Raw genomic sequence first — 18,696 nt, 5'->3', positions numbered from 1 at the left:
TCATATGACACTGCACAGACCTGATAGTTTTTGAGGTAATATCAGTACATATTAAGTACCTAATTTGCATAATTAATTAATTTTCAGCTTTTGATATTTCGAGTAGTAATGATCACGTTTCAATGAAACTTGGTACATAGTTACTTGAGGACTGTGCAGAGACCTAATTAGTTTTTTGGGTAAAATATTTGTGCATATTAATTACCTTATTAGCATAATTAGTTAATTTTCAGCTTTTCACCTGATATCTCAAGTACTAATCATCACATTTCAATGAGACTTGCAACATTTTTTCTAGGACTATGCAGAGACCTGATTAATTTTGGGATAAATAATTGTGCCTATTAATTACCTAATTTGCATAATTAGTTAATTTTTTGCTGTTCTATGGCTGTTGCACTGATGTCTAAAAACCACTCATTGGATTTCAATGAAACTTTTAAAGAGTACCCATCACATTTCAATGAACCTCAGACCATGCACCATATTAGTTTTTGGTAAATATTTATGCTTCTTAATCACCTAATTAACATAATTAATTAATACTGATATCTCAAGTATTGATCATCGCATTTAAATAAAACTTGGTACATAAATGCTCTAGGACAATAGACAGCCTGATTAATTTTAGGTTAAAATCTGTTCATATTAATTCTCTAATTAGCACAATAATTAATAATTATTATATAAATATAATTATTTTTTTGGTTCTAATCACATTTCAATGAAACTTGGTACATTGTGCAGACCTTTAGTTTTACACTTAAATCTGTTCATATTAGTTACCTTATTTGCATAATTAGTTTTCAGCTATTCCATCAATATCTCAAGTATAAGTAATTTTGAATTATTTTTTAATGTGTCTCCAAAACTCTCAGCACACGGGAGTTCTTTCTAAGCTTTCTTTGATTTGACAAGTTGAATGTAAAATGTAGGAAAACGGGTATATTCATTGGATTTTACTTTAACTGAAACATTCCTTCAGGGAAAATAGCGAAAAAAAGTATTTTACAGTAATTAATTTATTCTGAGCATGCACAGTCGTTCTGTCAATGTTGCGGGAGAGGTAATTTTTTATGAAAATCATGAAAAAGACCCACTTGGGATTTTCAGATCTGGGAAAAAATAATACCAGTGTTAAAAGACAGCGTTTGATTTAATTCGCCTTCAATTCACGTTCAATTCGTGTTTGATTCACGTACGATTGAAATGTCCATTGAAATACCTATAATTCTCTCAAATGTTGATATATAGCAATTTTAGCTAATTTAACAATATTTTTTGAGCAGGAAAAATAGAGATCAATTCAGTATTTTCTGTGGTCATAAATACTTTCATAGTGCGCATGACAGTTCCTTGACATGTTTGCGAATACGCGAAAAGTCAAAGGACAATGATTATAAATAAAAACTCCATCAACGTCCTTGTTTCAAAGATTTTATTTGTTTTTAAATTGAGTGGTGATAATTTGTGACTATATAATTTTTTACATAAGATTCATTTTCTTTTAAACATATTTATGCATTTCTCATCTGTTTCTTGGGCTATTTTATACTTGTTTGAGTCCACGTGACTTCTGATGTGAGACTGTAGACTATAAGACTATTTGTAACCGTGATTTTCTCCAAAAGAAATAGGTTGATCTCTATTTTTCCTACACAAAATATGCTATATATAAACTTTTGTTTAAATTATACATATTTAAATTTGTACATCAAATGAACGTGAAATGTACATGAATCAAACACGAATTGAACCTGATATGATTGCATATCGAACTGAATGCTGTCTTCACACTCGTAATGATATTGTATTTCAATTTATGGTATGTTTGTTTGTAGATGATGGTTACTTTTCTCAAATAAACAGTCCAGAGTATGAGAGACCAGTGCAGTTAAAATTACTTTGTGGTGCAGATATGTTAGAGTCATTTGCTGTGCCAGGTCTGTGGAAAGATGAAGATGTAAGATATTTATTACTCTTTTCTCTAAATTAATTATGTATCTTATTCATCCTTGTTTGTGTAGTTTTATCTTCATATTTATCAATTGTGTTCAGTTGGTATAGAACAATCAGAGGACAGTAGAATACACAGTTCTTATGACTCTTCCAGTTATTAACTATTTTTATATGATTTTCTCAGATTGAAGAAATTGTAGGAAAATTTGGAATTATAGTAATAAGCCGAGCAGGATCCAATCCACAAAAATTTATTTACGAATCAGATGTACTTACAAGATTAGAGGTAAGAAATAGTACACAAAGTGGATAGCAAAGATCTCTCTCAGATTTGTTCATTTCATGATGATATCTTTAATTTTCTAATTTTGGTGAATATTTTTGTCATTTTTGGTAAAAAGTGATTAATTCGACTTCTTGTTAAAAACCACAAGTCCAATTGCTTTGATATTACATATATAGGTACTACATGTGGACCACTCTCAAATTTGTTCATTTCATGATGATATCTTCAATTCTCTAATTTTGGTGAATATTTTTGTCATTTTTGGTAAAAAGTAATATTTTTGACTTCTTGTTAAAAACCGCAAGTCCAATTGTTTTGATATTACATATATAGATGCTACATGTGTCCCTTTCTCAGATTTGTTCATTTTGTGATGATATCTTAAATTCTCTAATTTTGGTGAATATTTTTGTCATTTTTGGTAAAAAGTGATATTTTCGACTTCTTGTTAAAAACCTAAAGTCCCATTGCATTGATACTATGCATATTGTTCATTTTCTAATGATATCTTCTGTTCTTTAATTGAAATGTGCATTTCTAACAGCGGAGCTATCTCAGCCGAGAGGCTGCTTGTTTTAAATTTACTAAATATGCTTTTAAAAACTGTTGAATGACAGGCCATTGGCATACTTTTATAGGATACATCTGTGATGTTGGTTTGTATACTATACAAAATGGTAGGTGTGAAGCACACAATGGAAATATTCCTGTCTGTGTGTATGCATATATGTCCCACCAACATCTCAAGAACATCTTGTCGGATTTAAATGAAACTTGGCACATAGATGCCCTGGGACAATGCACTGGCCTCATTAGATTTCATTTATGAATATCAAATTTGTATTAGCAATTTTCTGTTTAATTCTTAAGAACCACTTAGATTTCAAAGAAACTTGGTACATAAATGTACTGGGGTTAACCACATATACAATTCTTTTTGGGTTTATTTAGTGCATACTAATTACCTAATTTGCTTAAATTAGCTAAATTATAGGTGTTCAACAATTATCTCCAGTACCAGTCCTCATATTCAAATGAAACTTGGTACATCGGTGCTTCACAGTTTATTTTAGGGTTGAAATTCATGCATTTTTAATTATCTGTACCTAATTTGCATAAATAAGACAATTTTCGGATATCTAAATAGCTTAAAACTGGGTGCTCTTGCATAAACTGTGAACCACAGATATACAATCTAATTTATTCTCAGTGTGTTTATTAGTCCCCGCTCGGACCTTTGTGCGGCCATGTGTGCGTGCCTTGACCAATCACAATCAAACTTCACACATACATCTTACATAATATTAAACATATGAACATCAATTTGTTTCACGATCTGATTCAAAATGGCCAAATGGCAGCAATTTTTGTGCTAGAAAATCATCAAAAATCAAGCATTCCAGAACTGGATCTTGGCATTTATGGGTGCACATCATTTTATTTTTCAGATCGGATTCAAAATGGCTGACTGGCAGCCATTTTGTTTAAATTAATGTACTTCTGAAGCCATATCTCTGATATGCTTTGACTGATTATGTTCAAATTATGTATATTTGTTTTACATCATGTTCTAGATATATAGATGTTTTCAAAATGTCCAACTGGTGGCCATTTTTGTTTTAATTAATGCTATTCCAGGGCAATATTTCTCATAATGGACAAGTACTCGTTTGATTATCAGATACAAGATGTCAATCATTTTAATGTTTAAAAAATCATCATAATCAAGCATCATCTTCTGGATCCATACTTCTGACACGTTTATGTTCCAACTATATTACTATAAACAAAACTATATATCTTAAATTTGATAACTAACAGGGACTGTGTCCATGCAGGCTTGTTAGTATTAATCCTGTTGGTGAGATTTCTTCATTATTTACTTAAGATGCTAATCTGCAATTGATTTGAAATATTCCTTCATTTGTACTTTATTCTTTATACCTCTCAGCACATGGAAAATACTTGTAAAGTTCTTTAGTGTTCCTGTACCATATTTCTAACATAGCTGAGCCTATATTGCATACAAGCACAAAATCAATCATTTAATTGTTTTTTTTAGAATCACATTGAGATAGTAACTGAGTGGATTCCAAATGAAGTTAGCTCCACCAGAATCAGGTATGTGCTTTTTTACTTCCTGTTTGGATCAAGTTCAAATACATCCACACATATATCTTGGACATAGCTGTGTCGATCACATCTAAAGTTCACATTATGAGACTTTGAATGAATGATCTTGGGGGATATGAGCTAATCCCATAAGCGAAGTCCCCGAAATGATGCAGTTGATTCAATTGCAGAATAGTGCATGGCTTGTTGTTATTTAAATGAACAAGGTTGTAATAGTTATTATGCCATGTTTTTGTTTGTAGAAGAGCACTCAGGAGAGGAAACAGTGTGAAATATTTGGTTCCAGATCCAGTCATCAATTACATCAAGTCTCATGGGTTATACCAACAAGAAGAAGAAAAGCAATGACATCCACCTCTCATAGGATTAAACCATTGTGTAGCAGGAGTTAAGGCAACTAAACATGGTGTGATGCAAGCACTGCTTGGGGCAGTGTACATTGTGCATGCATCTATCTCATTGCCATCAGTGAGAGACATCAAGAATACAAAACTTTCATGTTTTGATTCATTGCTGAATCGATCTCACAGTTGTCCCTGATGCATAGCTTGTGTCATGTCAGGTGCAATTACTGTGTTACACAACATCTGTGTACAACATTCAAACCTGTGTTAGTGACCACCTTTATATAAAGACCACCTGATTATAGTGAACACTCGTAGACCAGTTCTAAAGCATAATGTATAGCAACCTGTGTATAAAGACCATTATTATGTGTTATGTGACCATCCTTTCAGCAATAGTTTTACACATTTGCCTTTGTTTAGAGACCAAAATAATAATTAGTAGTATGATTATGCGTCAGCATAGTCTGCGTTAATGCTCAGCATTGACGCCTCAGTTTTAATCATTTTTACCTCGTTACATTTATTTACATGAACTATATTTCGCTTTAGACATTTACCTTGACATGTTCGTATTATCTATTTCACTTTCAGTCGTGTCAACCACCTCTTGTATTTTATATATCACGAGCAACATCAGTTATGTACTTTAATGCCACAACATATATTTATACCGATTCCTCGGCTTGCTTGTCGCTGCGCCATTCCCGGCCATCTCATAATTTGGGGGTTGTCATCGCAGTGCATGCGGGCACCACTCGATTAACACGCTGCCATTCTTCGTGAATAGAGTCAAACATGCGACTCTGTGCACGGTATCCGCAATGACGGTCGGGTGGTGACCCCTGCGTTGACTGGCCTCGATCAAGTACCATGCTAATCTCTCCGTGATGTGAATCAAATCTGCGACTCACATCACGGAACAGGTTCCGGCGACGACGCTTGACCGTGGCTCACACCCCTTCTGCTCTCAGCCAAGACCTGGTCTCTAGCGTCGTTTCTTAGCATTAATAGTATGATTATGCGTCAGCATAGTCTGCGTTAATGCTCAGCAACGACGCCTCAGTTTTAATCCCTAACACATGACTTACGCAACACACGCCAGTCGTAATCCCCCTGCACATGACATCAACGCGTGCCCCTATTCATAGGCACGCGACCTTCCATCCCGTGCACGCCTCGCCCGTGCTATTTCCATTCACACGCATATTGTAAGCTCATACTCTCGTGACGGTCATTTGCCTAATCCTACTTGCCATGCAATCGTCAAGCTTTCCTGTATCCCACTTCACCTTAGCATAGTCATTCTACGTTCAGCAAGCGACCTGAACCCGTCTCCAAGCTAAACCACCCACCCACTACCTCATAATTTAAGCATTCAAATCCTGCATCATTCTGTATTACATTTCTACATTGTTTCAATAAAGTTAAGGGGGGTTGTCATCGCAGTGCATGCGGGCACCACTTGATTAACACGCTGCCATTCTTCATGAATAGAGTCAAACATGCGACTCTGTGCACGGAAATGGTATCCGCAACGACGGTCGGGTGGTGACCCCTGCGTTGACTGACCTTGATCAAGTACCATGCTAATCTCTCCGTGATGTGAATCAAATCTGCGACTCACATCACGGAACAGGTTCCGGCGACGACGCTTGACTGTGGCTCATACCCCTTCTGCTCTCAGCCAAGACCTGGTCTCTAGCGTCGTTTCTTAGCATTAACATTCAGTTAATAAAACAATTATTAATTTATTCAAGTCTCACTTATTTTATTCTGATCTACTCAAATAAATGTGTTTGGTAGCACTGTCTTGTTATTTTGCAGTATTATGTCAACTACCATATGAAGCCCACCTGTCTATAAAGACCGTTTTAATAAAGTCCCTTGGGTCATCACTATACACAGTTTTGACGTTGTATCAAAAACACCATACAGTATTTCATTAGTGTGTTTTTTCCATTGTGCATATCTGCATTATCAGTTTTTGGCTATTTCTGGTCGGTAGTGTTCATTTGAAATTATTTATTTTTATTCTAAGCTATAGATCGACTTTATTCATTACAAACATTGGATTATGGAGGTTGTCATATTTGCTATGATTGGGTGTACTTGTAATAGCGATTACTTTATATGATAATTTCTTTCTTTGTTTGAATGAAGTATAGAAATAGATATCCCATTATTTGTGGTGATATGCATGAATGACTGGTGCTAATACTTAATGTGCTTCCAAGTGGAGGCTGCATTAGAAGCATTTCAGTATAGTTATGATATATACATGCTGTACATTGTTATCTACTTAATTTGTGTGGTATTAACATTGTACATTGTTGTGTGTACACTGGAACACTATGACTCCAATAACTATGCTATGGTTTTTTCCTATGAGGATTGCTTGAATATTAGAATAATTATATATCTATATACCAATAATAAGGTTAATGTGAGAGTTCCTAATCCCTTCTGTTATTACAAAACATGTATTTAATGATAGCTTTCATACAAAGATTGAATATTGAACACAATAGTATTCTTGTTGCAATTATTTGTGCTTTGTCAAGATCAAGAAAATAATAATTATTGCTTGGTTTTTATTTGATTATTTTTTAAATTTAAGAAAAACACTTGTAAGATTCTGAATATGTATAAATACATAGTATGGTTTGTTAGTCACTGCTCTTCACTTACCTACATGTATATATACAATACATAGTATGGTTTGTTAGTCACTGCTCTTCACTTACCTACATGTATATATACAATACATAGTATGGTTTGTTAGTCACTGCTCTTCACTTACCTACATGTATATATACAATACATAGTATGGTTTGTTAGTCACTGCTCTTCACTTACCTACATGTATATATACAATACTAGTATGGTTTGTTAGTCACTGCTCTTCACTTACCTACATGTATATATACAATACATAGTATGGTTTGTTAGTCACTGCTCTTCACTTACCTACATGTATATATACAATACATAGTATGGTTTGTTAGTCACTGCTCTTCACTTACCTACATGTATATATACAATACATAGTATGGTTTGTTAGTCACTGCTCTTCACTTACCTACATGTATATATACAATACTAGTATGGTTTGTTAGTCACTGCTCTTCACTTACCTACATGTATATATACAATACTAGTATGGTTTGTTAGTCACTGCTCTTCACTTACCTACATGTATATATACAATACTAGTATGGTTTGTTAGTCACTGCTCTTCACTTACCTACATGTATATATACAATACATAGTATGGTTTGTTAGTCACTGCTCTTCACTTACCTACATGTATATATACAATACTAGTATGGTTTGTTAGTCACTGCTCTTCACTTACCTACATGTATATATACAATACTAGTATGGTTTGTTAGTCACTGCTCTTCACTTACCTACATGTATATATACAATACATAGTATGGTTTGTTAGTCACTGCTCTTCACTTACCTACATGTATATATACAATACTAGTATGGTTTGTTAGTCACTGCTCTTCACTTACCTACATGTATATATACAATACATAGTATGGTTTGTTAGTCACTGCTCTTCACTTACCTACATGTATATATACAATACATAGTATGGTTTGTTAGTCACTGCTCTTCACTTACCTACATGTATATATACAATACATAGTATGGTTTGTTAGTCACTGCTCTTCACTTACCTACATGTATATATACAATACTAGTATGGTTTGTTAGTCACTGCTCTTCACTTACCTACATGAATATATACAATACATAGTATGGTTTGTTAGTCACTGCTCTTCACTTACCTACATGTATATATACAATACTAGTATGGTTTGTTAGTCACTGCTCTTCACTTACCTACATGTATATATACAATACTAGTATGGTTTGTTAGTCACTGCTCTTCACTTACCTACATGTATATATACAATACATAGTATGGTTTGTTAGTCACTGCTCTTCACTTACCTACATGTATATATACAATACTAGTATGGTTTGTTAGTCACTGCTCTTCACTTACCTACATGTATATATACAATACTAGTATGGTTTGTTAGTCACTGCTCTTCACTTACCTACATGTATATATACAATACATAGTATGGTTTGTTAGTCACTGCTCTTCACTTACCTACATGTATATATACAATACTAGTATGGTTTGTTAGTCACTGCTCTTCACTTACCTACATGTATATATACAATACTAGTATGGTTTGTTAGTCACTGCTCTTCACTTACCTACATGTATATATACAATACTAGTATGGTTTGTTAGTCACTGCTCTTCACTTACCTACATGTATATATACAATACTAGTATGGTTTGTTAGTCACTGCTCTTCACTTACCTACATGTATATATACAATACTAGTATGGTTTGTTAGTCACTGCTCTTCACTTACCTACATGTATATATACAATACTAGTATGGTTTGTTAGTCACTGCTCTTCACTTACCTACATGTATATATACAATACTAGTATGGTTTGTTAGTCACTGCTCTTCACTTACCTACATGTATATATACAATACTAGTATGGTTTGTTAGTCACTGCTCTTCACTTACCTACATGTATATATACAATACTAGTATGGTTTGTTAGTCACTGCTCTTCACTTACCTACATGTAAATATACAATACTAGTATGGTTTGTTAGTCACTGCTCTTCACTTACCTACATGTATATATACAATACTAGTATGGTTTGTTAGTCACTGCTCTTCACTTACCTACATGTATATATACAATACATAGTATGGGTTGTTAGTCACTGCTCTTCACTTACCTACATGTATATATACAATACATAGTATGGTTTGTTAGTCACTGCTCTTCACTTACCTACATGTATATATACAATACTAGTATGGTTTGTTAGTCACTGCTCTTCACTTACCTACATGTATATATACAATACTAGTATGGTTTGTTAGTCACTGCTCTTCACTTACCTACATGTATATATACAATACATAGTATGGGTTGTTAGTCACTGCTCTTCACTTACCTACATGTATATATACAATACATAGTATGGTTTGTTAGTCACTGCTCTTCACTTACCTACATGTATATATACAATACTAGTATGGTTTGTTAGTCACTGCTCTTCACTTACCTACATGTATATATACAATACTAGTATGGTTTGTTAGTCACTGCTCTTCACTTACCTACATGTATATATACAATACTAGTATGGTTTGTTAGTCACTGCTCTTCACTTACCTACATGTATATATACAATACATAGTATGGTTTGTTAGTCACTGCTCTTCACTTACCTACATGTATATATACAATACTAGTATGGTTTGTTAGTCACTGCTCTTCACTTACCTACATGTATATATACAATACTAGTATGGTTTGTTAGTCACTGCTCTTCACTTACCTACATGTATATATACAATACTAGTATGGTTTGTTAGTCACTGCTCTTCACTTACCTACATGTATATATACAATACTAGTATGGTTTGTTAGTCACTGCTCTTCACTTACCTACATGTATATATACAATACTAGTATGGTTTGTTAGTCACTGCTCTTCACTTACCTACATGTATATATACAATACTAGTATGGTTTGTTAGTCACTGCTCTTCACTTACCTACATGTATATATACAATACATAGTATGGTTTGTTAGTCACTGCTCTTCACTTACCTACATGTATATATACAATACATAGTATGGTTTGTTAGTCACTGCTCTTCACTTACCTACATGTATATATACAATACATAGTATGGTTTGTTAGTCACTGCTCTTCACTTACCTACATGTATATATACAATACTAGTATGGTTTGTTAGTCACTGCTCTTCACTTACCTACATGTATATATACAATACTAGTATGGGTTGTTAGTCACTGCTCTTCACTTACCTACATGTATATATACAATACTAGTATGGTTTGTTAGTCACTGCTCTTCACTTACCTACATGTATATATACAATACTAGTATGGTTTGTTAGTCACTGCTCTTCACTTACCTACATGTATATATACAATACTAGTATGGTTTGTTAGTCACTGCTCTTCACTTACCTACATGTATATATACAATACTAGTATGGTTTGTTAGTCACTGCTCTTCACTTACCTACATGTATATATACAATACTAGTATGGTTTGTTAGTCACTGCTCTTCACTTACCTACATGTATATATACAATACATAGTATGGTTTGTTAGTCACTGCTCTTCACTTACCTACATGTATATATACAATACTAGTATGGTTTGTTAGTCACTGCTCTTTACTTATCTATATCTATACACGTATATACTGGTGGCTATTTTAATTGATTCAGAAATGATTGCATAATGTGTATGATTTATTTCATGTGACATTTACGTCTATACTATCTCTGAATACATCAATCAAAACATGTATTACTAGATCTTACTGTGACATTTGTATTTTAATTTATTTTTATATTGTACAGCAATTGTGAATAAAATTGTTTTCATTGGACATAGTTGGTTGACATAAAGGTGGAGTACTTGACTACAAGAATGCAACAAAAATAACGGCTTGGTAGACTTACTAACTAGTTTGCCATTCACTACCACTATTTGGTTATAGAAAATCGTTCACAGAGCTAGATTGGTGGCCACAGAAAAGTCCAATGCATCCTCACTTGTCATGTCAAATGTCGAAAGGAATTTTTAACTTTCTCTGCGAAGTACACAATGGAAGTTTTTGCATTTACCCTGTCTGTATGTGTTGCCGATCCGCTCCGCTCCGCTAGGTTTGCTTTTAAAATCACTTTTGTGTGTCTGTGTGTCTGTGTGTGATTTCCAGTGTTTTTGCGTATTATTTCTTCTGTGATTTTTTGGGCTTGGCCGATTTCGCTCAAACTGGCAGGTAGGTCACACCTTCACCCTAGTTATTAGGAAAAATCTGAAAAAAAAAGTTTGGACCACTGTTTCCATAGCAACATCCAAAAAACTGTATTTTCGATAGCTTCGCTAAATGTATCTCCTACAAATTTAGGATAAAACACCTCAGACATAGCTCATTCTACTCAGCTTGAGTGTGGACACAAAGTTGCTATTTGAATTGTATCTTTTTTTTTTCATTACCAAGTAACTGTTCACCAGCTTTTAACTATTCTGTGATTTTTTGGGCTGGGTCGATTTGGTTCAAACTTGGCAGGCAAGTAACACATTCATTCTAGTTAGGTTGTAGAATCTGTCTAATTTTTTTGGGCTTGGCTGATTTTGGTTATACTTGACAGGCATGCCGTACCGTCACTAATTGGAAAAAAGCTTGGCCCACTGCTGGCATGGCAACAGCCAAAAACTGATTTTTGAATACTTTCTCCCCAAATTTATTACCTCCTACCAGTCTAGTAATAGCAGTGTTCAAATGATCATGCTTTTTATTTTGACTACTTTGCGCACTGGTAGGAGAATACCGGCGCCGACATTGTTACACTGTATCAACGCAACTCCAACACAACTTTGAACTATGAATGAACAGTAAATGCTGCCTTCAATCTAGAAAATACTGTCTCAAAACGGTTGGAAATAATAAATTTAACAACAGAATACTTCCTAACAATAAAATAAAGTAACTTCTGAAGACTGAATGTTTTTTTGTGAGCGTATACGGGACTCAGTTTTAGTTATAAATCGACGTTAGCTTCACATTCATGTCCTACCATGGCAACAGCCGAAAACATGTTGCTTTTCTTTTAGCCTACCGGCTTGTATGTGTGCGCATCTGTCTCTGTCTGTCTGTCTGTCTATTCCACTCATATCTCAAGAACCGTATGTTGGCTTTTAATCAAACTTTGTGCATAAATGCTCTGGGCTAATGTGCAGATTTGATTAGGTCTTGGTTGCATATTAATTACCTCATTTGCATGATAATTAGCTAATTTTTAGCTGTTCAATGACTTCCACTGATATCTAAATAGCCATTCATTGGATTTTGATGAAACTTGGTACATAGAGGCTTTTCATGATAACTACGCAAATTCAAGTTATTTTTTACTATTGTTAGGGCACTGACCCGGGGTGTTATCGACATCCCTTGGGTAGGTAAACTTCAGATATTATGTTATTGGCATCCCTTGGGTATGTAAACCTGAGATATTATATTATTGACATCCCTTGGGTATGTAAACCTTAGATATTATGCTATTGACACCCCATGGGTATGTAAACCTGAGATATGTTATTGGCATCCCTTGGGTATGTAAACCTCATATATGTTATTGACATCCCTTGGGTATGTAAACCTCAGATATTATGTTATTGATACCCCTTGGGGATGTGAACCTCAGATATTAAGTTATTGGCATCCCTTGGGTATGTAAACCTCAGACATTATGTTATTGGGTATGTAAACCAGAGGTATAATATTATTGACATCCCTTGGGTAGGTAAACCTCAGATATTATGTTATTGATACCCTTTGAGTATGTGAACCTGATATATTATGTTATTGAGATCCCTTGGGTAATTAAACCTCAGATAATGTTATTGATATCCTTTAAGTATGTAAACCTCAGATATTATGTTATTTGCATCCCTTAGGTATGTAAACCTCAGATATTATATTATTGGCATCCCTTGGGTATGTAAACCTCAGATATTATGTTATTGGTATCCCTTGGGTATGTAAACCTGAGATATTATGTTATTGATACCTCTTCGGTATGTGAACCTCAGATATTATGTTATTGATACCCCTTGAGTATGTAAACCTCAGATGTTATGTTATTGATATTCTTTGGGTATGTAAACCTCAGATATTATGTTGTTGGCATCCCTTGGGTATGTAAACCTGAGATATTATATTATTGACATCCCTTGGGTATGTAAACCTGAAATATTATGCTATTGATACCCCTTGGGTATGTAAACCTCAGAGATTATATTGTCAACATCCATTGGGTAGGTAAACCTCAGGTATTATGTTGTTGGCATCCCTTGGGTATGTAAACCCGAGATATTATATTATTGACATTCCTTGGGTATGTAAACCTCAGATATTATGTTATTGGGTATGTAAACCAGAGGTATTATATTATTGATATACCTTGGGTAGGTAAACCTCAGATATCATGTTATTGATACCTCTTGGGTATGTAAACCTCAGCTATTATGTTATTGACATCCCTTTGGTAGGTAAACCTCAGATATTATGTTATTGATACCCTTTGGGTATGTAAACCTCAGATATTAAGTTATTGGCATCCCTTGGGTATGTAAACCTCAGATATTATGTTATTGATACACTTTGAGTATGTAAACCTCAGATATTATGTTATTGGGTATGTAAACCTCAGATATTATGTTATTTGCATCCCTTGGGTATGTAAACCTCAGATATTATATTATTGGCATCCCTTGGGTATGTAAACCTCAGATGTTATTGGTATCCCTTGGGTATGTAAACCTGAGATATTATGTTATTGACATCCCCTGGGTAGGTAAACACAAGATATGTTATTGGTATCCCTTGGGTATGTAAACCTAAGATATTATATTATTGGCATCCCTTGGGTATGTAAATCTCAGATATTATGTTATTGATACCTCTTCGGTATGTGAACCTCTGATATTATGTTATTGATACCTTTTATATATTATATTATTGACATCCCCAGGGTAGGTAAACCTCAGATAGTATGTTATTGCTATCCCTTTCGTATGTAAACGTCAGATATTATGTTATTGACATCCCTTGCGTATGTAAACCTCAGATATTATGTTATTTACATCCCTTGGGCATGTAAACCTCAGATATGTTATTGATACCCCTTGGGTATGTAAACCTCAGATATGTTATTGATACCCCTTGGGTATGTAAACCTCAGATATTATGTTATTGATACCCCTTGGGTATATAAACCTCAGATGTTATGTTATTGACATTCTTTGAGTATGTAAACCTCAGATATTATATTATTGGGTATGTAAACCAGAGGTATTATATTATTGACATCCCTTGGGTAGGTAAACCTCAGATATTATGTTATTGGGTATGTAAACCTCAGATATTATGTTATTTGCATCCCTTAGGTATGTAAACCTCAGATATTATATTATTGGCATCCCTTGGGCATGTAAACCTCAGATATTATGTTACTGGTATCCCTTGGGTATGTAAACCTGAGATATTATATTATTGACATCCCCTGGGTAGGTAAACATAAGATATTATGTTATTGGTATTCCTTGGGTATGTAAACCTAATATATTATATTATTGGCATCCCTTGGGTATGTAAATCTCATATATGTTATTGATACCTCTTTGGTATGTGAACCTCAGATATCATGTTATTGATACCCCTTGAGTATGTAAACCTCAGATGTTATGTTATTGACATTCTTTGGGTATGTAAACCTCATTTATTATGTTATTGACCCTTCTTGGGTATGTAAACCTCAGATATTATGTTATTGACATCCCATGGGTGTGTAAACCTCAGATATTATGTTGTTGGCATCCCTTGGGTATGTAAACCTCAGATATTATGTTATTGGGTATGTAAACCTGAGATATTATGTTATTGGGTATGTAAACCTCAGATATTATGTTATTGGGTATGTAAACCTCAGATATTATGTTATTGGGTATGTAAACCTCAGATATTATGTTATTTGCATCCCTTGGGTATGTAAACCTCAGATATTATATTATTGACATCCCTTGGGTAGGTAAACCTCAGATATTATGTTATTGATACCCCTTGGGTATGTAAACCTCAGATATTATGTTATTGACATCCCTTGGGTAGGTAAACCTCAGATATCATGTTATTGATACACCTTGAGTATGTAAACCTCAGATATTATGTTATTGGGTATGTAAACCTCAGATATTATGTTATTTGCATCCCTTGGGTATGTAAACCTCAGATATTATATTATTGGCATCCCTTGGGTATGTAAACCTCAGATGTTATTGGTATCCCTTGGGTATGTAAATCTCAGATATTATGTTATTGATACCTCTTCGGTATGTGAACCTCTGATATTATGTTATTGATACCTTTTATATATTATATTATTGACATCCCCAGGGTAGGTAAACCTCAGATAGTATGTTATTGCTATCCCTTTCGTATGTAAACGTCAGATATTATGTTATTGACATCCCTTGCGTATGTAAACCTCAGATATTATGTTATTTACATCCCTTGGGCATGTAAACCTCAGATATGTTATTGATACCCCTTGGGTATGTAAACCTCAGATATTATGTTATTGATACCCCTTGGGTATGTAAACCTCAGATATTAAGTTATTGGCATCCCTTGGGTATGTAAACCTCAGATATTATGTTATTGGGTATGTAAACCAGAGGTATTATATTATTGATATCCCTTGGGTAGGTAAACCTCAGATATCATGTTATTGATACCCCTTGGGTATGTAAACCTCAAATATTAAGTTATTGGCATCCCTTGGGTATGTAAACCTCAGATATTATGTTATTGGGTATGTAAACTAGAGGTATTATATTATTGATATCCCTTGGGTAGGTAAACCTCAGATATCATGTTATTGATACCCCTTGGGTATGTAAACCTCAGATATGTTATTGACATCGCTTGGGTAGGTAAACCTCAGATATTATGTTATTGATACCCCTTGGGTATGTAAACCTCAGATATTATGTTATTGACATCCCTTGGGTAGGTAAACCTCAGATATCATGTTATTGATACCCTTTGAGTATGTGAACCTGATATATTATGTTATTGAGATCCCTTGGGTAATTAAACCTCAGATAATGTTATTGATATCCTTTAAGTATGTAAACCTCAGATATTATGTTATTTGCATCCCTTAGGTATGTAAACCTCAGATATTATATTATTGGCATCCCTTGGGTATGTAAACCTCAGATATTATGTTATTGGTATCCCTTGGGTATGTAAACCTGAGATATTATGTTATTGACATCCCCTGGGTAGGTAAACATAAGATATTATGTTATTGGTATCCCTTGGGTATGTAAATCTCAGATATTATGTTATTGATACCTCTTCGGTATGTGAACCTCAGATATTATGTTATTGATACCCCTTGAGTATGTAAACCTCAGATGTTATGTTATTGATATTCTTTGGGTATGTAAACCTCAGATATTATGTTGTTGGCATCCCTTGGGTATGTAAACCTGAGATATTATATTATTGACATCCCTTGGGTAGGTAAACCTGAGATATTATATTATTGACATCCCTTGGGTATGTAAACCTGAAATATTATGCTATTGATACCCCTTGGGTATGTAAACCTCAGAGATTATATTGTCAACATCCCTTGGGTAGGTAAACCTCAGGTATTATGTTGTTGGCATCCCTTGGGTATGTAAACCCGAGATATTATATTATTGACATTCCTTGGGTATGTAAACCTTAGATATTATGCTATTGACATCTCTTGGGTATGTAAACCTCATATATTATGTTATTGATACCCCTTGGGTATGTAAACCTCAGATATTATGTTATTGGGTATGTAAACCAGAGGTATTATATTATTGATATACCTTGGGTAGGTAAACCTCAGATATCATGTTATTGATACCTCTTGGGTATGTAAACCTCAGCTATTATGTTATTGACATCCCTTGGGTAGGTAAACCTCAGATATTATGTTATTGATACCCCTTGGGTATGTAAACCTCAGATATTAAGTTATTGGCATCCCTTGGGTATGTAAACCTCAGATATTATGTTATTGACATCCCTTGGGTAGGTAAACCTCAGATATCATGTTATTGATACCCCTTGGGTATGTAAACCTCAGATATTAAGTTATTGGCATCCCTTGGGTATGTAAACCTCAGATATTATGTTATTGACATCCCTTGGGTAGGTAAACCTCAGATATCATGTTATTGATACACTTTGAGTATGTAAACCTCAGATATTATGTTATTGGGTATGTAAACCTCAGATATTATGTTATTTGCATCCCTTGGGTATGTAAACCTCAGATATTATATTATTGGCATCCCTTGGGTATGTAAACCTCAGATGTTATTGGTATCCCTTGGGTATGTAAACCTGAGATATTATGTTATTGACATCCCCTGGGTAGGTAAACACAAGATATGTTATTGGTATCCCTTGGGTATGTAAACCTAAGATATTATATTATTGGCATCCCTTGGGTATGTAAATCTCAGATATTATGTTATTGATACCTCTTCGGTATGTGAACCTCTGATATTATGTTATTGATACCTTTTATATATTATATTATTGACATCCCCAGGGTAGGTAAACCTCAGATAGTATGTTATTGCTATCCCTTTCGTATGTAAACGTCAGATATTATGTTATTGACATCCCTTGCGTATGTAAACCTCAGATATTATGTTATTTACATCCCTTGGGCATGTAAACCTCAGATATGTTATTGATACCCCTTGGGTATGTAAACCTCAGATATGTTATTGATACCCCTTGGGTATGTAAACCTCAGATATTATGTTATTGATACCCCTTGGGTATATAAACCTCAGATGTTATGTTATTGACATTCTTTGAGTATGTAAACCTCAGATATTATATTATTGGGTATGTAAACCAGAGGTATTATATTATTGACATCCCTTGGGTAGGTAAACCTCAGATATTATGTTATTGGGTATGTAAACCTCAGATATTATGTTATTTGCATCCCTTAGGTATGTAAACCTCAGATATTATATTATTGGCATCCCTTGGGCATGTAAACCTCAGATATTATGTTACTGGTATCCCTTGGGTATGTAAACCTGAGATATTATATTATTGACATCCCCTGGGTAGGTAAACATAAGATATTATGTTATTGGTATTCCTTGGGTATGTAAACCTAATATATTATATTATTGGCATCCCTTGGGTATGTAAATCTCAGATATGTTATTGATACCTCTTTGGTATGTGAACCTCAGATATAATGTTATTGATACCCCTTGAGTATG

At 34.2% G+C, this 18,696-nt stretch overlaps 1 protein-coding gene across 2 annotated transcripts in view; it reads left to right on the top strand.

The window, feature by feature from the left end:
* The window catches only part of LOC102805619 (nicotinamide/nicotinic acid mononucleotide adenylyltransferase 1-like), a 77,213-nt gene extending 70,737 nt beyond the window's left edge, over positions 1-6,476 (top strand). For both annotated transcript variants that reach the window (XM_085504137.1, XM_085504136.1), the window contains exons 5-8: positions 1,842-1,963; positions 2,144-2,245; positions 4,308-4,366; positions 4,621-6,476. In XM_085504137.1, coding sequence (XP_085360263.1) covers positions 1,842-1,963; positions 2,144-2,245; positions 4,308-4,366; positions 4,621-4,726 — 389 coding nt within the window. In that variant the 3' untranslated portion in view covers positions 4,727-6,476. The remainder of the gene's footprint in view (positions 1-1,841; positions 1,964-2,143; positions 2,246-4,307; positions 4,367-4,620) is intronic.
* Positions 6,477-18,696: the final 12,220 nt, after the last annotated feature.

Source organism: Saccoglossus kowalevskii, chromosome 10, assembly GCF_978046115.1.
Source record: "Saccoglossus kowalevskii chromosome 10, keSacKowa6.1, whole genome shotgun sequence".
Lineage (NCBI taxonomy): Eukaryota > Metazoa > Hemichordata > Enteropneusta > Harrimaniidae > Saccoglossus > Saccoglossus kowalevskii.
This window is presented reverse-complemented; position numbering and strand designations above follow the sequence as displayed.